Here is a 22,567-nt window from a genome sequence, read left to right on the forward strand (position 1 = left end):
ACACGGCATTTAAACTGAGTTTAAATGTGGCTCCATCAAGCTCCGTGCCCAATGACAGTCCAGCTGCCTTCATTTCTCCCAAAAAAGAGAGTCTGTATCACATGTACCCCGGCACCTCTCTCCTTCCACTGCTGAGCCTGCACTCCCTTCAAGAGAAACTGGAGATGAAGAAAATAAGATGGTTGGAGCTGGGAGCGCTTTGCAAGTGATTAAAATATAAAGGTGCCATCCAAATGTTAAAACTGTAAAATTATTTTGACTGGGCTATCAACTGTAATTTTGGGTGTCATTTACAATCACAAGTTAAGAAAAACCTCATTCTAAGCTGAATATCATTTCATAGCACTTCCTTCAAAGTATAAAGCAACAACAACGCCACATTTTAAAAGAATAGTATTAATTTTATTTTATTTTTAAATAAAAATGGGTTACAAAAGCTTGAGACAGAACACAATCTTTTATTATTATGTCTCAAATGCTGTGACAAAACTCTTGTTAGAGCTATTTAATTCCTCAAATTGTTTGTTACATTTATAATCATCCTTTCCAAAAAGCTTCTTTAACATTTTGAAATTGACAAAAATTAAAGTTATATAGTGGGTAGCTTCATGTCATTGTTTAATCTGCATAAAAGCAGCACAAAGCAAAAATCTTTTAAGTAATTACTTAATTACTGTACTTTTGACATCAGGGCAAGAAGCTGCATGAATGCATTTCAGAAAGGTCCTATTTTCAATAGAAATTCACAACATGGCATACTTTCCATTCCAAGCATCTCAATTACTCTTTATATGCTGCCAAGACGACGACTACGGATATTACTGAATTACTCCACGTAAAAAAAAAATAAAAAAACAGGGTAAAAAAAATTAAATAGGCAGCTAACAAAAGCCTTCCCTAGTGACCCAGCTCTAACTGTACTACAGACTATTTTAACAAGTCATCATTAGAAGACTGTTCAGTACAATAAATTTTTGCCAATCGATTTGTATATCCAGATCAAGCTTGAAAAGATCCCTCAGAGCTGTGCAAGCAGGGTATCCTGACAGGCGGTGATGCTACAGAGGACCCTGCACTGGCAAAACACCTGCGTAGCAATCCCCTGCCCCATGCAGAAGGAGCAACGCCTTCAGACCTCCCTCAGCACTAAGCCAGCACCAGGCAGGAACAGAAATTAATAGGAACAAACATTTTAAACTGAAGTTTCTTGACTGAAGGAGGTATCTGTATTTTTTACTCAGAAAAGTAAACATATTCAATGTTAGCAATTTTTAGGACAGAGGAGTAAAATGTAGACAAATAAAAAAAAGTCAGAACGACAGTTATTTTTATCATCCCAACTGTTATTTCCTGTTTTCTCAAATATCACTACCTACATGGCAGATCCTCCCTCTGCCGTAACGTTTTAGCTTACGAAGACAGAAAAACAAACTAGGAACGCATAGCCTATGATTTTCAGTAGACCATAGTTCAGTATTATCAAAACCAATTCTTCCTCAGTAACTCCCAAACATGTCTTCCAGAACATCTTAACTTTCTGCTTCCATGTATTTTAACTTAAAAAACAAAAAAACCCAGTATTTTCATAATGAGTACTGTTCTCATATTCCAAAATGGACAAACTGCCCTTGCTCAAACTTTCCAAAAATGAAATCCACTTTTGGCAGCAGTTACGCTGGAGGGGAAAACAAAACAAAACAAAAACAAACAAACAACAAAAAAAAACCCCACCACACCAATCCAAAAGCCAAGAGTTTGGAAAAAACAGAGAGTTATAAAGCAGAGGTATAGAATGGAAATTCTTGTGCAGCTAGAGCCGGAGGAGCCACTGGCCCCCAACTTCAGCAAACACCAGCTGAGCTTGGCTTTTGTGTTACAGCAATCCACAACTGTTGGGAGACCAAATCCTCCAGTAAGCAGTGTACCTGCATGAGAGGAAGAAGTTTGTATTTGACATCATCACTGACAAGCGGCCAACACAGAGTGTCCCGCAAGCGGCCAAAGAGAAGTGCAGGCATAAAAAGTAAACTGAACTGATTCAAATAAAGACCCCTTCACCATTCATGGATTTTTTCTTCTTTTGGTGCACTTCAGTGGTCTTCCTAATGACAAAGTGATTTCTCACCTTTTGGCAAATTAAAAAAATGACAATCAGCAACTAAACATAGTAGTCACACTAGACTTGTTATTTCCTTTCTTAACCCGAAATATACAAACATTTCAGTGAGTTTGTAGCTCTGTTTATCTACGGCCCTTTTGTAATCTGTTAGATCTCTGTCCAAATGCAGCGGGATACATAAAAAATGCCTTCAAAACTCCCTATTCATAACTATCATTGCTGCCACATATAAACAAAAACTGCATTTACGAATACAGGGTGTACGTTTAAACCCCATTTATTAGAAAGAAGGAAATAATATAAGATGGCAAGGAATACCATCCATTAACTTTTTGTTTTCATGGCTAAAACCAGAAGACCTTTCGGCTCCATATCTAGTTTTTAATCTGCAGAGTGGAAAATTAAAAAAATAATTGTCAACTTTTTCAGTATTTTATTAGTTTCTTCAATTTTGATTGGAACAAGTAACTCAAATGAAAACAGTCCCTGCCTCCCCACAAAAATGGGTAACAACAGACATATCAAACTCTGCCAAATACTGGTGCTCAGCCAAATACTGCTTAAATACAATTTCATTTTGATTATCTGAACATTTAACAATAACTTTCAGCTTCAATTACTTCAATTTTTCTTTTAATAGTTTGTGAAGAAAACTGTATTTTAAATACATGTATGTTACTCACTCTTATGTACTGACAGGTCCCAACTACAGGTTATTTTACTAAGACAACACCAAAAAGGCTTTGCAGTGCATTTAACAACCTATAGAGCATCGGATGCACAGCCTGTGATGTCAGGGGATTTGACTCACTCGTACAGGGTCCTCCCCGCCGCTTCACATCACTGCAGTCTCTACCTGCTGCTTACTGAAGACGACAATCCTGAGTTCTTCCAGAATTGGGCTAAGAGCTACAGGAGTCAACCCAGCATGCAGGTAAGGTTTGTGAAACTTCTTCCAATTTTCTACCCTAGTCACTGGTATGAACTGTTTTTTTTTTTTTAAAAACTTTTTTTCCCACCCAAGGGAGCACAGTCCAGCTGCCAGTGCACTGGAGGTCTCCCATTTGCAGCAGTAGCCTTTCTACACAGCGCTGGGAGTACCGTCGGCACCTCCCGAGGAAGCCAAACCCATCACCAGACCTCATTTCCCATGCCTGTGGCCAGCACCATCACTGTGCCAGCAGGGCAGCCCCTGGACACTGGAAAGCACCACTGTCAGAGCAACACGAACATCCGCGTCAGCCCTGAGCCGCAGCCACATGGCACTTCTTATTTCACGGTCACAGACTGAACTTTGGGAATACACCACCACCTTGAAAACGATTTCTTCTTCCGTGATGGCATCTGAAGTTACCTGAAAATGTAACTTCTTCACAAATCCAGGTTAGTACATTTTCAAGTTGAAAATGTACACTCTTTTTAAATACTGTGTGTCATGGTATTTCTACATGGCATTGAAATCCTATTTACTCAAATATGGAAGCTGCAAAACCAAATACAAATTTCTGAGCTATTTCAAGTTACATTATTACACCACATATTGGCCATAATTCTTTGTTTTAAAAATAATTCTAAGACCAACCTCCCCCCCCCAAGATTTTTTGTCCTAAGATTTCAGTGGTTGGTTTTGTTGGGGTTTTTTTGTTTGTTTTAAACAGAATCCACAGCCAGACAAATTATTCTAGAAATGTAAGCCTCTGGCTCATTTAATTAAGGTTAGCTTTAAAACTTCTTACCATTTAAAGGTTCAAGCAGTGTTAAAGCCCTTCACTGCCAAATGAACCAGCTCTACTCAACAAACATGCTTTTCCAGAGTGGCTAGACTTGCTGGATGCCTGAAAGTAGGAAAACACTAATTTGTTGGCATGGGAAAAGATCCCCAAGAGGGAGGGAATTATGTGAATGAGACTGGGAAATGTATATGTAGGTAGATAGCATGTAGAGACAAAAAATGGTCCCAAGTTCCAAAAGTGCTCTTGTGCTGAAACATCTGGAGCAGTCAAAATAAAACACATTGTGCTCAGAGAAAAATAAAACAGCACCACAGTTAAGCATTCAACCAACACATGGTCCTCAAGTGCTACATGCATACAGAAGAGCCACATAAAAAATACTGGGCATCAAGCAGAAATTTGCATTCATTACCTAGAGAGAAAAATACAAACATGCACCCCCTGATACACTGCTCTAGACTACCTGGGGAATAGGTAAGTCACCCAAACTAAAACCCTGGACCACACCACTGGAAAGAGTTTTGCAGGATGCTACTGCTTGATGATTTGACACCAGAGTTGATGCTTGCTAATAATTAAACATTCAGATGACAGCGGCGACAGTACCACGGAAAGCAGCTGCTTTGGGGTGGCTGATCCCACGCAGCAGCAAAGATCGCGGTAGTGAAAATACCAAAAAATTGCGCTAATGGTGACACGGGCTTTTTTTTTGCCCCCCTTTTTTTTTTTTAACAACACATACTATTTCAAATAATCTGCAAAGGGCCAGAGCAACGCTGCACTGACAGCCTTCCTCAAACATCAAGCACATACTTGAAAGGGCTCAGCCTCGTCAGCATGCTACATTAAATATCTGCAGTATTTCAAGCCTTTAAACAACTTGGTGGCTGAAATAACCAAGGACAGATACAAGTGCCTAGTTATAAAAATGTCCTGCTGCCAAAACGGACAGTATCCCATTAATAGCCGTTCTCAAAAAAAGCCTTTTTTCACTTCAAGAAATTAAGGTTCATAACAGAATGTCTAAGCACCTACTTTGTTCATACAAGCTGTAAAACAGTATAATAAAGCTAAGAAACTAGAAGTTAGGAGACTGATGATCTCAATTTCCCCCCCGAACTTTGCTACAAGATCCCACACACTTGTGCAAACCACTGCACCTTCCTACACCCACTCCCTCTACCATGCCTGGCCACTTCATGCATTTAGACTGCAGGTACTCTAGGAACTTGCACAGCATCATTTAATATGTGTGTATATGTATATAAATAAAATCCTATGATTTAGAGTCATTTTAAACACAGACATTACTTTGCTTCCCTTTGTTCATAAAAAAGATTACTAAATATTGCTAGTCTTTCTCCATTAATTATGCTTTTGTCTCAAAACCATCATCCATGCTCGTATCAACCAGATTTGACCTGGGCTTTCCCTATGAGGTGTTAGAGTACTCCAGGTTGGTGCACCGCTTGAGGAAGCCTGCCCAAAGGAAACAGTTTAAAACATTAAGGAAATAAGACGATCGTGAAAGATTCTTTACATGAATTAGGTATTTTTACAGGAAAGGCCAAAACTAGCTTTCATTTTGTGCAAAACTGAAATTGTACCAGTTGTTCTAACATCACCCGCCACTGTACTTTGAGCAGAGCTTCAATACCATGGCAATGGGTTAATAAATACCTACAGGCCAGATTAGATAAGGTCAAAGCTTTGTTAACTTCCCCCTTTCCAGCAGGAGTCTCTCCTATACCTCCGGCTTCAGGCGAGCTGCCCTAGAAGTGGGCTGAGGGGCACAGTGATGCTCGTCCTTCATGATTTCAGTTGAAGTACGTCAGACAGGTCTAACATAGAGTCTCTACAAAGTCCTCTTTCCTTTTTTTAAACTAATATGGGTATTTTACCACTCCCATTTTGTGCTCAGGCTCCCACTACGGTGCCCAAGCCTTCTGCCAGGGACAGCTGGAGGAGAATAGCAGCAGCTCAGGTTGCAGAGATGTCAACACGTCAGCCCAGATCTCGCTGCTGGGAAAGCAGGCCTGCAACTGAACTCCCATTGTTTCTCTTGCCTGAGCAGTTAAAATACTTCATCTCCTGTTCCTCTGCCGTGAGGCTGGGAAGAAATGACTTCTTAAGTGATGTTTTCAAACGTGCTTTCACCATCATGAGAGCGATCCAAAACACATGCATGTGCGCAAAACCCAAGGACGGTGCTACAAACATGTCAAAAAGGCATCACAAGTGCTACTACAAGTGAAGAGAGACTACTAAAGAGCAATATACTCCAATTTAGAGAGCGCAATTTTTGTTTCCCCTCCACATTTCGTACCTGTGGGTTTCGACCATGCAGCTCAGGTCAGGGCAGCAGCTCATGCAGAAGCTGTTCAAAGACTTCCAGGAGCATCTCTGAACTCACAATATAGACTACTTGGCAGCTCACTCAATACTCTTTTTTTTTTCCCCCTTTTCTTTTCTTTTAAACTTCTTATTTTTATTCATGAATGACTGCTCTGTCAGACAGATGGTTATTCCCCCCTCCATATCCAACATCACAGTCTTAAAAAGTAAATCTTTTACACTAGGTATCATCACTACAGCCCCATTTTTAAAATATTCAATTTACATGGTCTCCCTCTTACACAAGTAGGTAACGTGACGTTGCCAGAAATGTGTTTTGTTGCAAGGAAAAACAGATGACACACAGGTATGCTTTTGCAACCCTGTTTATTTAACAGCCGGGTACCAGGTGACGCCATCCTTGCTCAACATCAAGTCCCTTTTTTCAGTGGGCACTAACCTAAAATTTCTCTGAACTGCCTCTTAGCACAATGCATTTCTGTAGCTGTCTTTAGCTGACTGTGGGTTGTTTCTTGGTTGTTGTCCCCCCCATTTCAGGCTCTATATATTCTACAGAATTATCCATCTGTGGAACCCACTTTGAATGTCACCCACATGCAAATAAGGCTTCCAGAGAATTTTTTTTTTTTCTTTTGAATACAGCATTTCTTACTGTTATTTTGATAGAATGGCATAAGACTACTTTCAGCTGATTTTCACTATCCTTCGTCACTAGATTATGAAAAAAGAAATGAACACCGGCATTCTGCAGAAGTGTTTAAGAAATAACAATATTTCCTTTCTTTATTAGTGATAATGATGCATTATTGGAATTAGTAAGAAGGCTAACAGGTAACAGCTTTTTCTTTAGAATGTTGTATATCAGTTACTTCAGAAGGCACCCAAAAGGAATTAAGTACAAGAATTGTACCACTGCACATATGCCAAGACCATTAAGTTATGCATTGGTTTACTTTATCAGATCTCATCCAGACAGAACAATTACAGGCAGCAAGTTCTCAGTATGCTTACAATAAATTAAAGAGAGCTTAAAAACAGTTCAGCTTTACACCAACTCAGTGTTAAGCTACGTAAGTGTGGCTCTCATACTGTTCCTCAATTCACTCTTCTGAACCCATACAAGTTTTTCATCTATGCACATCATGTGGTGAAGCATACTCACTATAGTGTATCACAACCATACAAACAGTTGTGAACTCAATCTACTACATTCATATTTCAAGGACTGTGATAACACTTGATCACCATTTTACTAAATGGTTTCTGTGTTTTAAGTTGCTATTTGTGCATATAATAGACTTTTCGTAAAGGAATATTCAGATTGTTTCTCCTTTGCTGCAGTATAACTCAATTTTCTTTTCACATAATGGGACACCTAATGTCCAGAAAAATGTAAAGTAGTAAATTGTTTTTATAATACAATTTAAATTCACATTTTCCCTTAAAAAAACCAAACAAAACAGAAAACCACACATACCCCAAATGCTTGTCAATAAAATGGCTGTGGTTTTACCTTTCCCCACCCAATACCACGTTCCTACATAGCATCAAAAAGTCAAGCTCCCAAACACAAAATAACAGGTTTTAAAAAATATATAGTAGAATCAAACAGTACACAAATTGCAAAGCTTCAATTACTTTCTTTTTAAACCCTATAATAACTTCAAATTTTGAATAGTGAATTACTAACTTTCTCTTCTGAGGTCAGACAAAAATAAGTCCTAAGGCAGCTTATTTGCCATATTTAGGAGAGTCAAACTGGAGCAATGACAAACATCTGGCTATGATTCTTTCTGGACTATTTCTTCCCAGCCAGGGAAGAAAAACACTGAGCTGACTAACACATCATCTTGATTCCTTCAGCATAGCGCTTAATAGGATTCAGAAGCAGCCTGTCCTCCCACTTCCGACATATTTAAGCTGTTAATACTTTTACAGCACAGAAGGAAAAAAGCCTTTATGAAAGGAAGGTCTAAGCAGGTGAAGGGAGAGGTAGGAGGGCAGCTCGTGTCAAAGCCTGGCTCTGCCAGAGAGCTGGCGGGAGGCTGCCCCGTCCTGCTGGAGAAGCTGCAGTGCTGAAACACTGGCTCAGGGTTTGCCACAGTCCGCTCTGAAAAATCATTTCAGAGTTATACATTTTTCAGTGCGCACAGCACGCTCTCCATTTTCAACAGACACATATTTCTTACTTAAAACTGCTCAATAACATCATTTTAAGCTGCATAATTTCTGCTTCAGCCCCAACGAAGTTCTTAGGGGTTCTAACACTACCGTAAGAAGTTACTGATAAGCAGCATTTTTCAGTGTGCACAAGCTGAAAACACTCTCTCCAAACCACAGGAAGTCACAAGGCACATAGAAGCTGTCAGATTGCTTCCTCCACTGCACCAAAAACATCCCGTGGTCCCAGCACAGCTCCTGATTTCAGGGCCCCCCCACATGGCTGTGGGCTCACAGCTGGTCAGAAACAACAGGCATCTTAAGAGGTGCTGCTTTCATGACACCTTTTCAATTACAGATGCCTGCAAACTGCACAGAAACCAGAATAACATAGTTACTCTATTCTATTCTAAACATACAGATGGAAAGTAATTTTGCACTTTTAATAATGCAATTTGTAAATTTAAATAAACCAAGGAAGAGTCATATAGGTGGCCAGCAAAGACAGTATCACTATTGGACAGAGTAACCATCAAGTAGCTGTTTTCAACTTAGTATAGAATAAGCCACTTAAATTTTGTAGTAATATAATAGTAAGTTTCACAGGGTACATAAGGAAACTCCAAAATAGACATGACCAGTAAGAAGACAATACCTAATAAGAAAATACAATGGGGAAAAAGTGTAATCTTATTTGACTAGCCTGTTCTCATGAATGGCAGTGGAGTCAAGGGTTTCTCTCCCAAGCAGCCCACCACATCAAAAGGAGAGGGACGTATCGCACAGCACTGCACGGATGCAGAACACGCTCTGCGTTTCACGTACTTGGTAAGAAAATGAGAAAAGATACAACCACCTTCAAGAAACTGAGTCATATACAAAGAAACAATAGGCCTGGTAGCAATACAGAAAATAGGAAAAAACCCAACAAAATGAAAAAGCATTTTCCTAAGGCCCACCTTCACACTCTGAGGCACGAGAACGCTTGCACTAGCCTGACCCACAGAGAAAGCCTTAAACAATACTTAAGTTTAGAGCATGGTAAGATTGCAGGACAAAACCAAAATCCCAACACAAGTTAGTTGAAATCGCAGGCAAATTCAAACCAACATAAAGCTAACTCATACTATTAACATGTGCATAACACCAAGACTTACGTTTTATTGAGAAGCAAGTTACTTCGTTATATTTAAAAAAAAAAAAAACAAAAAAACAACAAAACTAAAAAAATCCAGACTTGTGTGCTCAAAGCAACCCAACAAAGAATAACATGAAAGAAAAACATTATAGTTTAAGTTTTCCCATTGAGTAAAACAGGCAGGCAGACCCACTTGGTTTTGCTGAGCGTTAAAAACTGTGCTATGATTTTATTATGGCTATTACAGTTCTACAGAATTCATTCTCAGCAGGTGAAAATACAGAAAAATTCAACTATAATATAACACATAAGTATTTCTCACTCCCAAATTTTATTTTATGTTCAAGCAGAAGGAGAAGAGGAAGTACATGCAACCGAAGAGGTGCCAAGTTCTCCCCAAACAGAGTTTGGTAAACTTGAAGCATAATAACCTAAACTTTTTTTTCCGGGACACTTCTTCATAGCATAGAGCATAATTCAGAAAGCAAGCACATGTATTTCCTACATAAGGAACAACATATAGACCAAATATTAAACATTACATTATGGCAGCAATGCCATTAAATGTCTTATAAGCTAGTGCAAAGAGAAAACTGGGCCAGAGAGGCAGACTTTACAGTCTGCCTGTCTACAGACCCCCCAAAAAAAACTATTGCATTGGAGAAAGCAGCTAGAAGATGTGGCACGTCTGACCCCTTTCTTGTTGACTAAACCTGCTATTTCACTTACCAGGATTTTAAGACAGCACACCACTCTTCTTCCAACTATGCCATGCAAAAAGACCCCTTGTTTCCCCTAACCCAAGTGCACACGCTGCACTCTATGTCTTTGACAGGCCCGTTGGTCTGTTGCTGTAATACACTCCTCTTCCAACTCTACCACAAATCAATGCAAAAGCTTTCAGCAAGTATAAATCACAACTTCCTATACCCTAAATTCCTATAGCCTAAGTTGTCCTTTGTTGCAGAACATTTTATTGTCTTCCATAACCAGACAAGTATAATTTCACCAAGTGATCATTTTGGTGAACTAAACCCAGTCCAGGCCCTCCTACTTAAGTCTGCCATATTTTTAATGCTGATCAAAGGCCTCCAAGTTTAATCTCTTAAGAAAATTGGGAAAGCTGGCAGAACTTCTATTGTAAAACCCCGATTACTTTGAAGTGTACCCACGGTCTGAATTAAATTGAATTTTCCAATCATTCATGTAGTAGTCTGCAAAACCACCCATTTGGACAGACTTAGCTTGGAAGGAAGAGGACAGGTACCCCATGATATGGCACATGCAAGATTTGAACTGACTAAACAAGCTGGCCATAAAAAAGGAAAAAAACACAACTCATTAAAATAATAATATTCCAGCCTAGCTTTGGATGGATATGTTTCATTCTCTTTTCTGTTTTGGGAGGGAAAGGAGAAAGCATAAATACACAATTTTCAGTTTTTTAAACTCTAGAAAATGTTTGAACATTTCTCCATCCCCTAACATTCAAAAGATTTCCTGGAGAGGAGCTCTGCCCCAGCATACTTTAAAGGATAGCTCCCTCTTACTGATTAACAAGATTCATAGTTAGAAAGAAAAACTTACAGTACAGATGGTGAGAGCAGACAGAGACAGTGAATTTTAGACAAAAGGCAGTGGAATGTAGCTATATTGAACTTTTAACACACTGTTCTAGATACAACAATAACATGAAAGAAAGACTGTCCTTTCCTATTTTGTTCTTGTCCCATCCGTTATGCCACTTTGTCGGTCTCTTTTCTTGCTCTTTGGAGAGTTAAAAAACCCAAGTGATGAGGAAGAGCTACCAAACGAGAGTATCCACCAACACCTGCCAGGAGATAAGCAAGTGTTTTAAATGCATCTTGGAGAAAGGAGGGGATAACAAGGAAAAGCTCCATGGATTAAATAGTTATTGCAGCTACCCCGTTTATCCCGTATGGTTAAAATTACTGATGTGGCTCATTTTAGGCAGCTTCACAAGCGAGGCAGTACACAGGGCTCCCACATCAGCTTCCCTACCATGTCACACAGAGAAGGCCCCTCTCCAGAAACTGACCCCTGTGCCTAATCACTCTCTTCCACCGACACACCACTTTTCTCAGTAAAAAGTTATTTGCCATAGTTCTTAAAACAAAGAAGGGAAAATTATTTGAAGAGGGAAAAAAAAACCCCTGCCTTTTGCCATAAGCTACATCTCCATTAGAAGGCAGTGCCAACAGCACCTATGAGAAAGGTCTGTGTCCCACTACACTGAAAAATTATTGCTGACCGAAATCAATAAACATAAACCCCATGAAGCAGGTAATGAAGACAACACCCTCTTGTTTCCACACCCAGTGAAAAAAATTGCAAAAGCAAAGAGGAGCAGGCAAGCAGCCCTACAATCAGAGCCTCAATCCCTCTAGGACAGCTAGAATTAATTTCTCTCATTGCTTTTTAAAAACAAACGTCTGTGTTAGCCCACACCACTTATTCAGCAAATATGGCTGACTTTTCCTAATTCTTGCTCTCAATCCTCAAGTGAAAAATTTCAATTTTCCATCACAAACAGCAGTCAGCAGTTACTGCTATCCCACCAGTCCACCCAACAAATTAGGAGGCAGAGGGTTACAATTTAATACCTCATCCCTGTTCGGTATCATTTGCTACCTCATTTAGACAAAAACGTAAGGAGACGTAGGCGGTGTATTAGTAGGACGCTAATGCTACAGTTGCTGACTATGAACCTTTTTGTGCTCCATGCTCTACAGATGAACAAAGGATGACCCCTTCTCCTCGCAGCTTACAACACAAGGCAAAAGTTTCTATGTTGCCCAGTTCTGACTGATCTCATAAAGAAGAATAGTACAATATTAACTGTGGCCTCAGCACACTAGTTGCCCAAATTCAGGTGTTTCTGTGGAGGTCATAACCAGAGAGAGCTTTCCAGGTAAAAAGAGAAAACTAAGATAGTTCCTAATTATGGGAAACCTCTCATCCTGATGGGAAAAACACAACACAACAACAACAAAGGTACTACATTGCAGCCCAGCTAGAGGATGGAGCCAAGCACCTTCTTGCACAGACTACAAGTAGGGCCCTGAAGGAAACTGAAAGCAGAGATAAGCAACCCACATTTGAAGCTTTGCAGCTTCAAAGAAGAGAGGGAGCCAGTGGAGCGATGCAAAAACTGGTCAGGCAGTAGCAGCTGGTAGGAACGACTAAGCAGGTTGACTCTTACTGCAACACGTGAAATGGGTACCTACGCAGGCAAGACGGGAAAGGCTAAAGCCAACGAGAAGGTGATCGCAACAATGAAGGTGTGAAATTAGGTGGTCCTGGATAGGATGAGTTTTAGCTGTTTATTTAAACAGTACCATCCTAGAGATTGTACAGCACGCCCACAGGAGATGACCCACTAAAGGAAATGAAGGAATTGGAGGTGAATAGAAACTACATTATTGGTCAGACAGGTTGAGACTGGAGTATGACTCACAGAAGTCAAAAACACAGTGCAAGCAAGGAATTTATTTTTTTTACATGTGAAGCTTGATGTTGACATATAAATATCAAAACCAAGTTTCATCAGGCAAAGGCTGATTTGGAGCTGAGAGACAGTCAAGAGTTGAGACATCGTGAAGAGCTGAGCCACAGCTGAATTTGTGTTCGGTGGAAAGACTAACAACAAAGTGCTGTAGGATAAGACAAGGGGTTAAAGATGGAGCTAAACTGGACCTGCAATGGAAGCCAGAGAGCAATGAAGATAACTGGAAGGACATACAGTCAAGACTGTTCCAGCAGGCGAAGGAGAACCAGGTCAAGACAATTTCAAAAAAAAATTGTGAACCATATCGACCACAGACGAGAACTGAGGGGAACCAAGAGAGGGTGCTCAGAGGTTAGGGAACAGCAGAGAAGCTAGTGCAGAGCTCCAGGACGGGACTGCAGGGCCACCTGAGCATCAGCAAGCCTGAAGGTGAAAAAGGATTCTGAGGTTGTCAGAGGCAAGCGTTGTCAAAGATTTCCCTTCAGCAGTAGATCGAAGACAGTAAAGCAGGCTTTGACTGTGTCAGAAAGAGCCAGATAAGAGTCATACAGGAAGATGAAGAGGGTAAGGTTACTGAGGAAAGTGGATTATTTCCATGAGAAGAGCAGACAGAGTTGGTACAAATATGACGAGGAAGACAAGGAAAGCATCTATGCTAATATACAGGAGATTTCTAGTCATTGACTTCATGTAATAAGGCAGAAACTAAGAGTTATAAATTCTTTCTTGATTTTAACGGCTTACGGTAGACTTGCACTGATTTTCAAAATTACAGGGTTGGGGAGGTTGCTTGATTTTTTTTTTCTTTTTTTTCTTTTTTAGAATCAACATCTACACCAACTTGGGAAGAAAAAAACCAAAACCCACACTTCAAAAGAACCAAGGTCAGCAGATTTATTTTTTTTTTATATTCTAACATAATTTAAAAAAGAGGCTTTTGTGTTCTATGCAGTAAATGAGGGATGGATAGGTTTGCTGTGTCCTCAGGTGGGAGGATATAGGCATAGCCTCAAAGTTAACAACAACATAAAAAAAAAAAAAATCAGATTTCATGTTTGACAGCTGAATAGCTGGACAAGAATCTGTAGAAGACATCCCCAAAAGCCACTGTTTCTTTGGAGCTCCACAGACATCTTTTTCACTCTATTTGGAAAAACCTGTTTAAGTCTATGCAACAAATTAAGGCTATGAGTGCTAATTATAAAGTCAATTTGATACTAATGAAGAATATCTGATAGCTGAGTATCTTCACTAGAACAGAGCTGTTTTCTAACAACAGATCTTCAGGCAAGCTAAAATTAAAGTCTGAGGTTAACGCTGAGAATGAAACAAGAATTTGAAAAACAAAAATTTTTGATCATTTAAAAACAGAACCACCCCAATCTGAGCGCGGTTTGTACTTCTTAAGGCAGATTTCCCCAACTGCTAAGCAAGCACATATTCAAATACAAATTTTCAGAAACACTGCTACCCCTTCTCTGGTGCCTCCCTCGCAAAGTGTGGCAACACGCAAAAGCTTTCAAATAGGAGCAAGTTTACTTGAAGAGGATACAAACCGTTAAAATAATTAATAAAAAGCAGTAACTAAAAAAAGCCCTTCTGCTCTCCCAACTGCCAAATTGACAAAGCTGCATGTGGCTCAGGAAGCAAGAACAGTTTGGCAGAAGATAGTTGGTGTTCCCCCAAAGCAAATAACAGTTAAAGCTTCTTGTTACAGTATGTGCTTGTATTTAAAGTTTGTTAAAAACACAAAACATCTATTATACTTAAAGGCTTTTAAAAAACAAGATGTGCTACCCATTTAACTACTTGTAAGTAGGTAAAATCCCTACAGGAATCTTTATTCAGATACTGCCTCAAAACATCCCAGCTCTGTACAGTAGCACATCCTGTAAGCTTTACATTATTGGAGGCTAAGGGTACTTGAAACAGGTTTAAACCTCTCTTACCTCAATGTCAAGTACTTCCACCGTGTTGTCCAACATCTTTATTTTGATCGGTAGGTCCCGCTCGTGCATTTTGGCAGGCGATGATGCCATTGCAGTAGAGAGGTTCTGTCCTGGCTCCAAAGTACTCACTCCCGTGGTCTTCTGGATACCCAAACGAGCGCCAGGAGTCTGCAGGACTCTGTATGTTCCTTCTGTCTCTCCCATCTTTCAACAGTGAGCAGAGTCTAAAGAAACCTGGAAGAAAATAGAGGATTACAGCCTGAAAGATAATTTCCACTGATATCCCATATGAAAATACTACCCACTGAAGCACAATGACACACAAAGTCCTTATTTAATGCTCTTCATCCCGCTGTCAAAACCAATAATAAAGTTGATGAAACTCTGATCAAAAATCCAGCTGCTAGGAAGAAAAATAAGTGGCAAAAAAACCAACAACTATTCCAAAACATGGTTAGGAAATAGGATACTCAAATCTGGGCCCTCTGCCCTCCTTACACAATGACATTTTAATTTCCCGTTAATTCTTCTGCTGATTTAGCTCCCTAAGCCAGGTCACCACAAGCAGCATGAGTGCTGCTGACAGCACAAGAAAAGCCACCTGGAACAGACAGTGGATGGTAAGGCTGGACTCTGCCTTTCACTGGTACCTAGCTGTCCCATTGACTTTGCTACATCAGACTGCACCCCAAGATAATAGGAACAATTAATTTTCTTCATCCTCCAAACTGATGACTCATGCAAAACTGTAACTACTCCAACCAATGCTGGCAGCTCAGAGTCTTCATAACACAGATTTCTGCCACAGATAACAGTTCTTCACCTTATTAGCAAACCTGCACTGTACCCAGATTAAGTCAGGGGGCAAAAATCTCAGTTACAGAAATCTACACTAGTTCAAGTAGGCTGACTCCTACATCATGATCCTTACTTTCATGGTTTGGTGGCAGTTGTTGCAGAACAAATGATTACTTTGACATGGGGGAAAAAAACTCCATGCTTCTCCCCAGCTCTCCCATGCCACAGAAGCAGTAGCAATATTCGCAGGGGGATTGCAGCGGGGTCTCCGTGAATGCAAGGCATGTGTGCTCAGGATGTAACGTGCCCAACAAAGCCACTGGCCCACACTCATCGCTGGCATGAAGTATTTGGCAACAACGTGCAAGGCGCCCAGCAGAAAAACACGGAAACCAATAGGCTCCTTGGTGCTTTTGGTTGCATTTCCCAAATACCACCCTATGTCTGAACAATCAAAAGTATGTGGAGACTGACGCTGGGACTGCCTTCGCATGGCCACCACACTACAAAAAATTCAATGAAGTGTTAGATTATTGTTTTGTAATAAACATGTTTTGTCTAAAAAGGAGAGAGGCAGATCATGAAAACATTCCTTTGTCCCTCTACGCTTTGAGTAGGTAGGCAGCCTGCTCTGTGGAGTTAAAATGGAGCCAGCCTTACATGTTGTTAAATACTAGTGGAAGGTTTTAGGTTTTAATCCTTGCACACATAGAGATCGGTCAAAAATCTTCCTGTCTTGTAGACCAGTGGGTTTCAATGTTTTTTGTTTGGGTTTTTTTTTTCCTTTTTATACTTGCAGACCCCTTTACAGATGAACTTATCACAGGAGAGGAGACAGATGCCTCCTACCTACCTAATTACACCTACCACAAGGCTTGTTTCGGTTAGCAGTCTCTCAGAGCCCTTGCGAGTGCTGCAGAGCCCTGCCCGAGCAGCATGGCTTGAGACCACTGCCTCCAGCCTCCTGGCTGATGACACATGTGACAAGAAAGCGTGAGAAGGATGATCTAAACCTTAAAAGCATGCGTACGCTGCCCAGTGCCCGACCTACCAGTTTCAGGTGACAAATCAGCAGCAAGTTTCTTTCTCAGACCGGTTTGTGCGTATCCTTTCACCAAACTTCCCAGTTTGTGTGGCTACACAGCCAAGGAGAAAACTTTTAGGTCACAAATTTTAAAACACCACAACAGCAAAAATCAGCAGTTGCCCAGGTTACACCTTTAACTGCCAATTTGAAGAGAAACCATAGCTCAGTATCATCTATATCCCCTTGACGCTGTGTCCCTTATAACTTAACCGTATGGTAGGATTTTGTTACTGCCATTCAGCAGCTTACAAGCAACTGAAGTTGCCCAGAATCAGTTATGCTCCTCCTGAGACTATTTATTAGACAACCGCTCTTAAAATTAGCACTCCATGAACACATTCATCCCATTCTAAATTAACAGCTATTGGAAGGGACAGACACAGCAGTTACTCAAAAAGAAGATGACGTGAGCGGTGACAGCCGAGGCAGTGAATGGAGCAGCCCCGTGGCAGAGAAGCTTCGGCAGCCTCCCCTCCAGCTGAAGCCAGATGGCTCCTGAAGGCAAGGCAGGCAGGCCACCCAACTCCAGACTAATCAAGGAGCTCCTGGGTACTTTTACTGGCTTTGGTTACCAGCCAGGAGAGACCAAAGTCATGTCAAACAGAAACGGCAGATGTCGCAGTCCTTTCTCACAGATGTTAACAGGAAAAGTAAACTCAGTGGGGCTTGGCCTCGTGTCTTGCTGATGACACATTCTAAAAATATTTACCACTAGACTAGTCCCCAGTCAGTATATATTCAGATTTTTAAGGTCTAACAAGCACCTAGGCAGAAAACACAATGTGCAGAAGCAAGGCACGTTCCCCTAGAAAAGCAGGGCCCTGTCTGCTGCATGGCAGTTGCGAGCATCTCCCCATGCCACATCCAGTGCACGCTACCAATGCCGTTAAAATTATTAAAAATCCCCAAATAGCCTGGCCTGCTCCAACTGCCTCAAAAACCGAAAGTGTGAGGAGTATTAACCAAGTCAAGCACTATTTCCAGTTTCACCACCGATTATATTTACATATCGTATTTTATGTAAGCTGATTACACATCACATTTCTTAACAAAAAACATTGTGCCATGATTTAGGAAGCATTTCAGCTAAAGGGGCTGTCTAAATGAAAGGTGGAGGAAAATGAAAGAGTGAAGCATGAGACAGGCTGCAAGTACCAGGAAGAACGACAGGCTCTATGGGCAGAGTAGAGAAAGCGTCCGACACCATTGAGAGTCTCCCACCCCAGGCAAGCCAGAACAAGATCTCATTTATCTCCTCACCAATGCAAAACTAAAATGCAATGTTACCGCAATATTAGCAGTTCTAAGAAAAAAAAAAAAATCTTCCCTGCATTCACCCACCCTGAACTACTTTGCATTGAGTACTTATCCTGATAATTTCCTATAAACAGAGACCTGGCATCAAAGCTATATCAGCTCCCTGTGACAGAATGACTGTCGCTCTCAGCCCTAAGTAAGTCTGAAGAAGCAGCTGGGAAAAAAAACTTACAAAATTTAGGTTGCTATGTAGTTTTTGTTGCCTTTTTGAAATAGCTTCAAAGTTGCAATGAATTTTATCTTCTACTTGGATGGAATAAACATTTTTCAGAAGCAAGACAGCATTTTTCAGCTAGCAGCAAATCTGGAAAGGCAGCTTACACTGGCGGATACGCCCGTGCAAGATACCACGGGCTTTCAAAGGAACTCCTCTAAGTATGGTGTCTTTTGGTCAGTGACAGAGTCACAATGATGCTCCATCCCTTACCTATGCAGAAGGCTGGTCTGAAGTAACGCCAGCTTCCCAGTGTGAGGAGGGTGATCCGTGCCTCCCGTAGGAAGGGATCCCCACCACTTGCACACAGTGGGAGCCCGCACGGAGCAGCAATGAAGCACTCTCAGCAGGAGCTCTCAAATCAGGTCCTTTCAGTCCACCAGAAGCAAACTTTCCTCTTTTACCTTTCTCACTAGGCAATAGCAACCCGTTAACATCACTACACCAAGTCGGCACCAACTGATGCATGAGGAATCCAACAACTGCAACAAAGAGGGATGAAGACTACGAGGGCCCAGCCGCATGCCTCTCCCTCAACCTGGACCCCTCACTCCCGTTACTAACACCGTCCCTCGTCACGACCACGAAAGGGGTCTCATGGCTCTTTCCTGCAGTGGTGCACTGCTGCAGCCGGCAGCACCGTGTGCCGGAGACCACACGCTTGCCTAGAAGGAGCTGGATGCGCAAGGAGGGTGGAGAAGGACCGCAGCTGGTCCGTGCCAGATGAGCGGGGCTTCAGGAGCGCTTCTTTAATTGATCACAGGGAATCAGCAGGGCGACGCAGCACCACCCCCTCGCACCCCCGGCGAGCTCCGGGGAGTCCCTCGGAGGGATGCGGATGCAGAAAAGAAGGGATGGGCTGGGGCGCAGGTGCTCAAACACTCCCAGTGCAAGACGGAAGTGGCGAAGCCGCCCAGGCCAGGCCGCCGGCAGCACGCCGGGAAAGGCGCTCCGGAGCCCCCCGCCAACCAGAGCCCCCGTCCTCAGGGCCGGAGGAGCGAGGAGCACAGACCCTCCGGCGGCGCGGGCAGGACCGGACAGGGCCAGGACCCCTCCCCGGCTGGGCTCCTGCGCGAAAGCCTCCGCCCGGGGCCGCAGCGCACGACAGCGGCCGCGGAAGCGCCAGACGCGCAGACGGGCCAAGCCGAGCCGAGCCGAGCCGCCGGCCTGGGGCGCCGCTCGCCGGCAGCTCCGCTCCAGGGCCCGGCTAGGGGCCCCCTCAGCTCCCGCCAGGCCTGCGGGCCCCCTCAGCCCCCTCAGCTCCCGCCAGGCCTGCGGGGAACGCCGCGCCTCACCTCCGCGCCAAGGGCCGGGCCGGGCCGGGCCAGGCCAGGCCGTCACGGGCGCCGTCCCGCCGCGCGCCGCCGCAGGAGCGCCGGCCCAGCGCAGCCCGCGCACACTGGCCCAACGTCTGCCCTGCCCCGCCCGCCGCGCACCGCCATTGGGCGGCAGGGGGCGGGGCCGCCGGTTTCGGGGGCGGTGGCCCGGCCCGGCGAGGTCCTGTGCCACCGGCAGCGGGCGGGAGACGCAGCTCCGGGGCCAGCCCTGCTCTTACTTCCATTCTCCTCCCCGGGTCCCCTAGGGAATGTTGTCACCAGAGGAGAAACCGTGCCGTGGGTACGGGAGTCCCAGGGGCATCCAGGCCCCTGCACACAGAGGATCAAGAGTGATGGAGACACGATAGAGACCGATCCCGTCTTCCAAGCTCCACTCCTCCTGCTTCGTCGTGCAGGGCCTTCTCTTCCCTGCAACACTAATTCGTTTTGCCAAGCTTTTAGGATTATTAAAAAAAAAAAAGTAAAATCCAAAGTGTATTTTTCCAGCATGAGGAGTGTGCTGGGAGTTGGAAGCTTTAAAAGAATATTTATGCCAAATCCTTTCCTGCTGGAGCTGAAGGACAGTTAGCTCACCAGAGGCTGTCCCTCACCCCAAAAAAGAGAGACATAAAATCACACAGCTGCACACACCAAGGCACCCAGAGCCAGCAGGTGCTCTGTCTAGGGGTGCAAAACACTGACAAGTCCCAGTTGTAGAGGTGAACGCTGCTCTAGGGAAGATACCATCCCATTAACCAGTCACTAAGATTCAGGGAACAAAATCCCACACATTATGCTTTGAATAATGAACATTGCAGGTCTTCATTTAGTTAACTCTCTTTTTCACGAACAGACAGATTTTAAATAGGGATAGAAAGAGCCACAGCACTACAGAGTGGGAGAGGACAAGGGTGCTGCACCCATGTGCTGAGATCCAGCACAGAGGCATCGGGCACTGCCCATGACCGAAGGGGCTGAAGACTATCAGAACATCATCCTCCTCCTCGCTCCCCAATCAGCAAGCCAGTCCCTCAGTAACACAGACAAGAATCAAATGCTGTAGGAAATTCAGCGCAGGGTGAACAGAGCTCTGCCCGAATAGACTTTTGCACGTTCCGGATTCTGAGTCCGCTCAAAAGCAGATGCAGAGGCTGACTGATAACAGGGCAGCCAGGATAACAGTACTTCCTGAAAAGGACTGCCTTTGCCAAACCCCCCCATCACCCTGAGGGACCACATCTCACTAGAGTCTGCTCTTCAAGATGAGAAGCAATGGAACTGAGAGAAATACTTGGATTTCTCTAGGAAAGGATTGATGGCAAATAGCACAAGAAATGCAAAGAGCCACCTTGTTTCTGAGAAGTTGACGTTTTCACAACAATTTGAAAAACAAAATATTAGCATAGCACATGACCTTTATATTAACAAAACACATAAATCATGCAGAACAGCCCTTTCAGCCTGGAGCAGCTTCTCCACTCTCACCCACAGACAGAAGCAACTCACAAATTTAACGAGTAATTCCTGACTAGCAACATTCTCAGCTCTTAAAATGAAAAAAGACACAAGGTTTTAAAAATATGTCCCATTATTTCTTCTCCTTAAAAAGTGAAATGGAGCTGAAGAATCTCATGCATACAAAAAAATTAGGCAAGTTGCAAAAGTATATGCAGCATTTTAGATAACTCCATTCATAAAAACATTTGTGATTCCAATAAACTGAAGTACTTCCATTACTGAAATGGATGTTTCAGTATCCTGTTTTGCCTACCATTTGCATTGCACTTCCATAGGCAATGAAAATGGAGTAGCCATTTTTATTTGCAGCTTACATGCCAATACAGTTTCACATCCTTTTGAAGTGCAGACACTTCAGAGTAATCTTCATTTCAATCACTTGATTAACATCTAAAAAGAGCACAAAAAATTTCTTGTGCAAAAAAGCACCTGTTGCTAAGTTGGAGAACAAATCTGATGTGGTCACTTTAAAAGCAACATAAGACAACAATCAGAGAGAGGAAGCAATAATTACAGATATAGTAAAGTCTTTAGGAGCGTCAACACCTTGCTGTTTATGCTTTGCTATATATTGCTAACTTCTATTGCTCACACAAAACACGTGTAATTTACTGCGCCGAAACAATCCAGTAATGAAAAGGCACCAAAGGTTCTGCATGTTTAAGTGTCCACATACCCAGTACCTCTGTTTCTAGACGCAGCTTGTTTCTAGCCTTTCTACCCACCACAGGCAAAAAAATTATTTTTCATCACAGCATGAGGAGTTTAGCAGGATGCACAGGTATTCCTCCGACACCAGTTTACTTGCCATGAACCTGAACCTTAAGAAGTCTCTCCTTTTCATACCTGCATTCCCAATTCTTCAGGGCGGAAAACACCATCCATGCTGATGGTACCTGGCAACTATTGCTGCCTAGATGCTAAAACCTTTCTATGACAGGTTTTCTCTCATGTATATATGTATAGTGACTTGTATATATATAAGTCACTATAACAGGTGACTTTTCCCTGTTAGAGAAGTCACCACCCATTTTCACACTTCTACCCATGTACTTAGGACCAGGCTATGAAGAGCCATGGCACCACCTGCCATCTTCAATTTCTTCCACCAAAGGCAGGGGAGGGGACAAGAAAGGACAAGACTCTGCTTTTACAAGCTAGAAGATGACAGCTCTGACCTCTGTGCCAACTGAATCATTTGGCAGGGAATAGCCCATGAACAGATGATGCGATTCCTACTCCCAACCAAATAGTGTGCAAATAGGAAGTGCCTTACTAAGCTGAACCTCTGTTCTACACAGTAGGTCATTTACAAAAATGCTCAGCAACTGGAA

At 42.6% G+C, this 22,567-nt stretch overlaps 1 protein-coding gene across 5 annotated transcripts in view; it reads right to left on the minus strand.

Annotated features, from left to right (window-relative positions):
• The window catches only part of FARP2 (FERM, ARH/RhoGEF and pleckstrin domain protein 2), an 83,259-nt gene extending 63,410 nt beyond the window's left edge, over window positions 1–19,849 (minus strand). For 3 of the 5 annotated variants that reach the window (XM_075507768.1, XM_075507764.1, XM_075507769.1), the window contains exons 1-2: window positions 19,695–19,849; window positions 14,984–15,217 (exon numbers count right to left, since the gene is read on the minus strand). In XM_075507768.1, coding sequence (XP_075363883.1) covers window positions 14,984–15,187 — 204 coding nt within the window. In that variant the 5' untranslated portion in view covers window positions 15,188–15,217; window positions 19,695–19,849. Of the gene's footprint in view, window positions 1–14,983; window positions 15,218–15,288; window positions 15,422–18,612; window positions 19,508–19,694 lie in introns of those variants that run through there. The other 2 variants (XM_075507765.1, XM_075507766.1) reach the window with 2 other exon arrangements.
• Window positions 19,850–22,567: the final 2,718 nt, after the last annotated feature.

This window comes from Mycteria americana, chromosome 7 (genome assembly GCF_035582795.1).
Source record: "Mycteria americana isolate JAX WOST 10 ecotype Jacksonville Zoo and Gardens chromosome 7, USCA_MyAme_1.0, whole genome shotgun sequence".
In the NCBI taxonomy this organism is placed as follows: Eukaryota; Metazoa; Chordata; class Aves; order Ciconiiformes; family Ciconiidae; genus Mycteria; species Mycteria americana.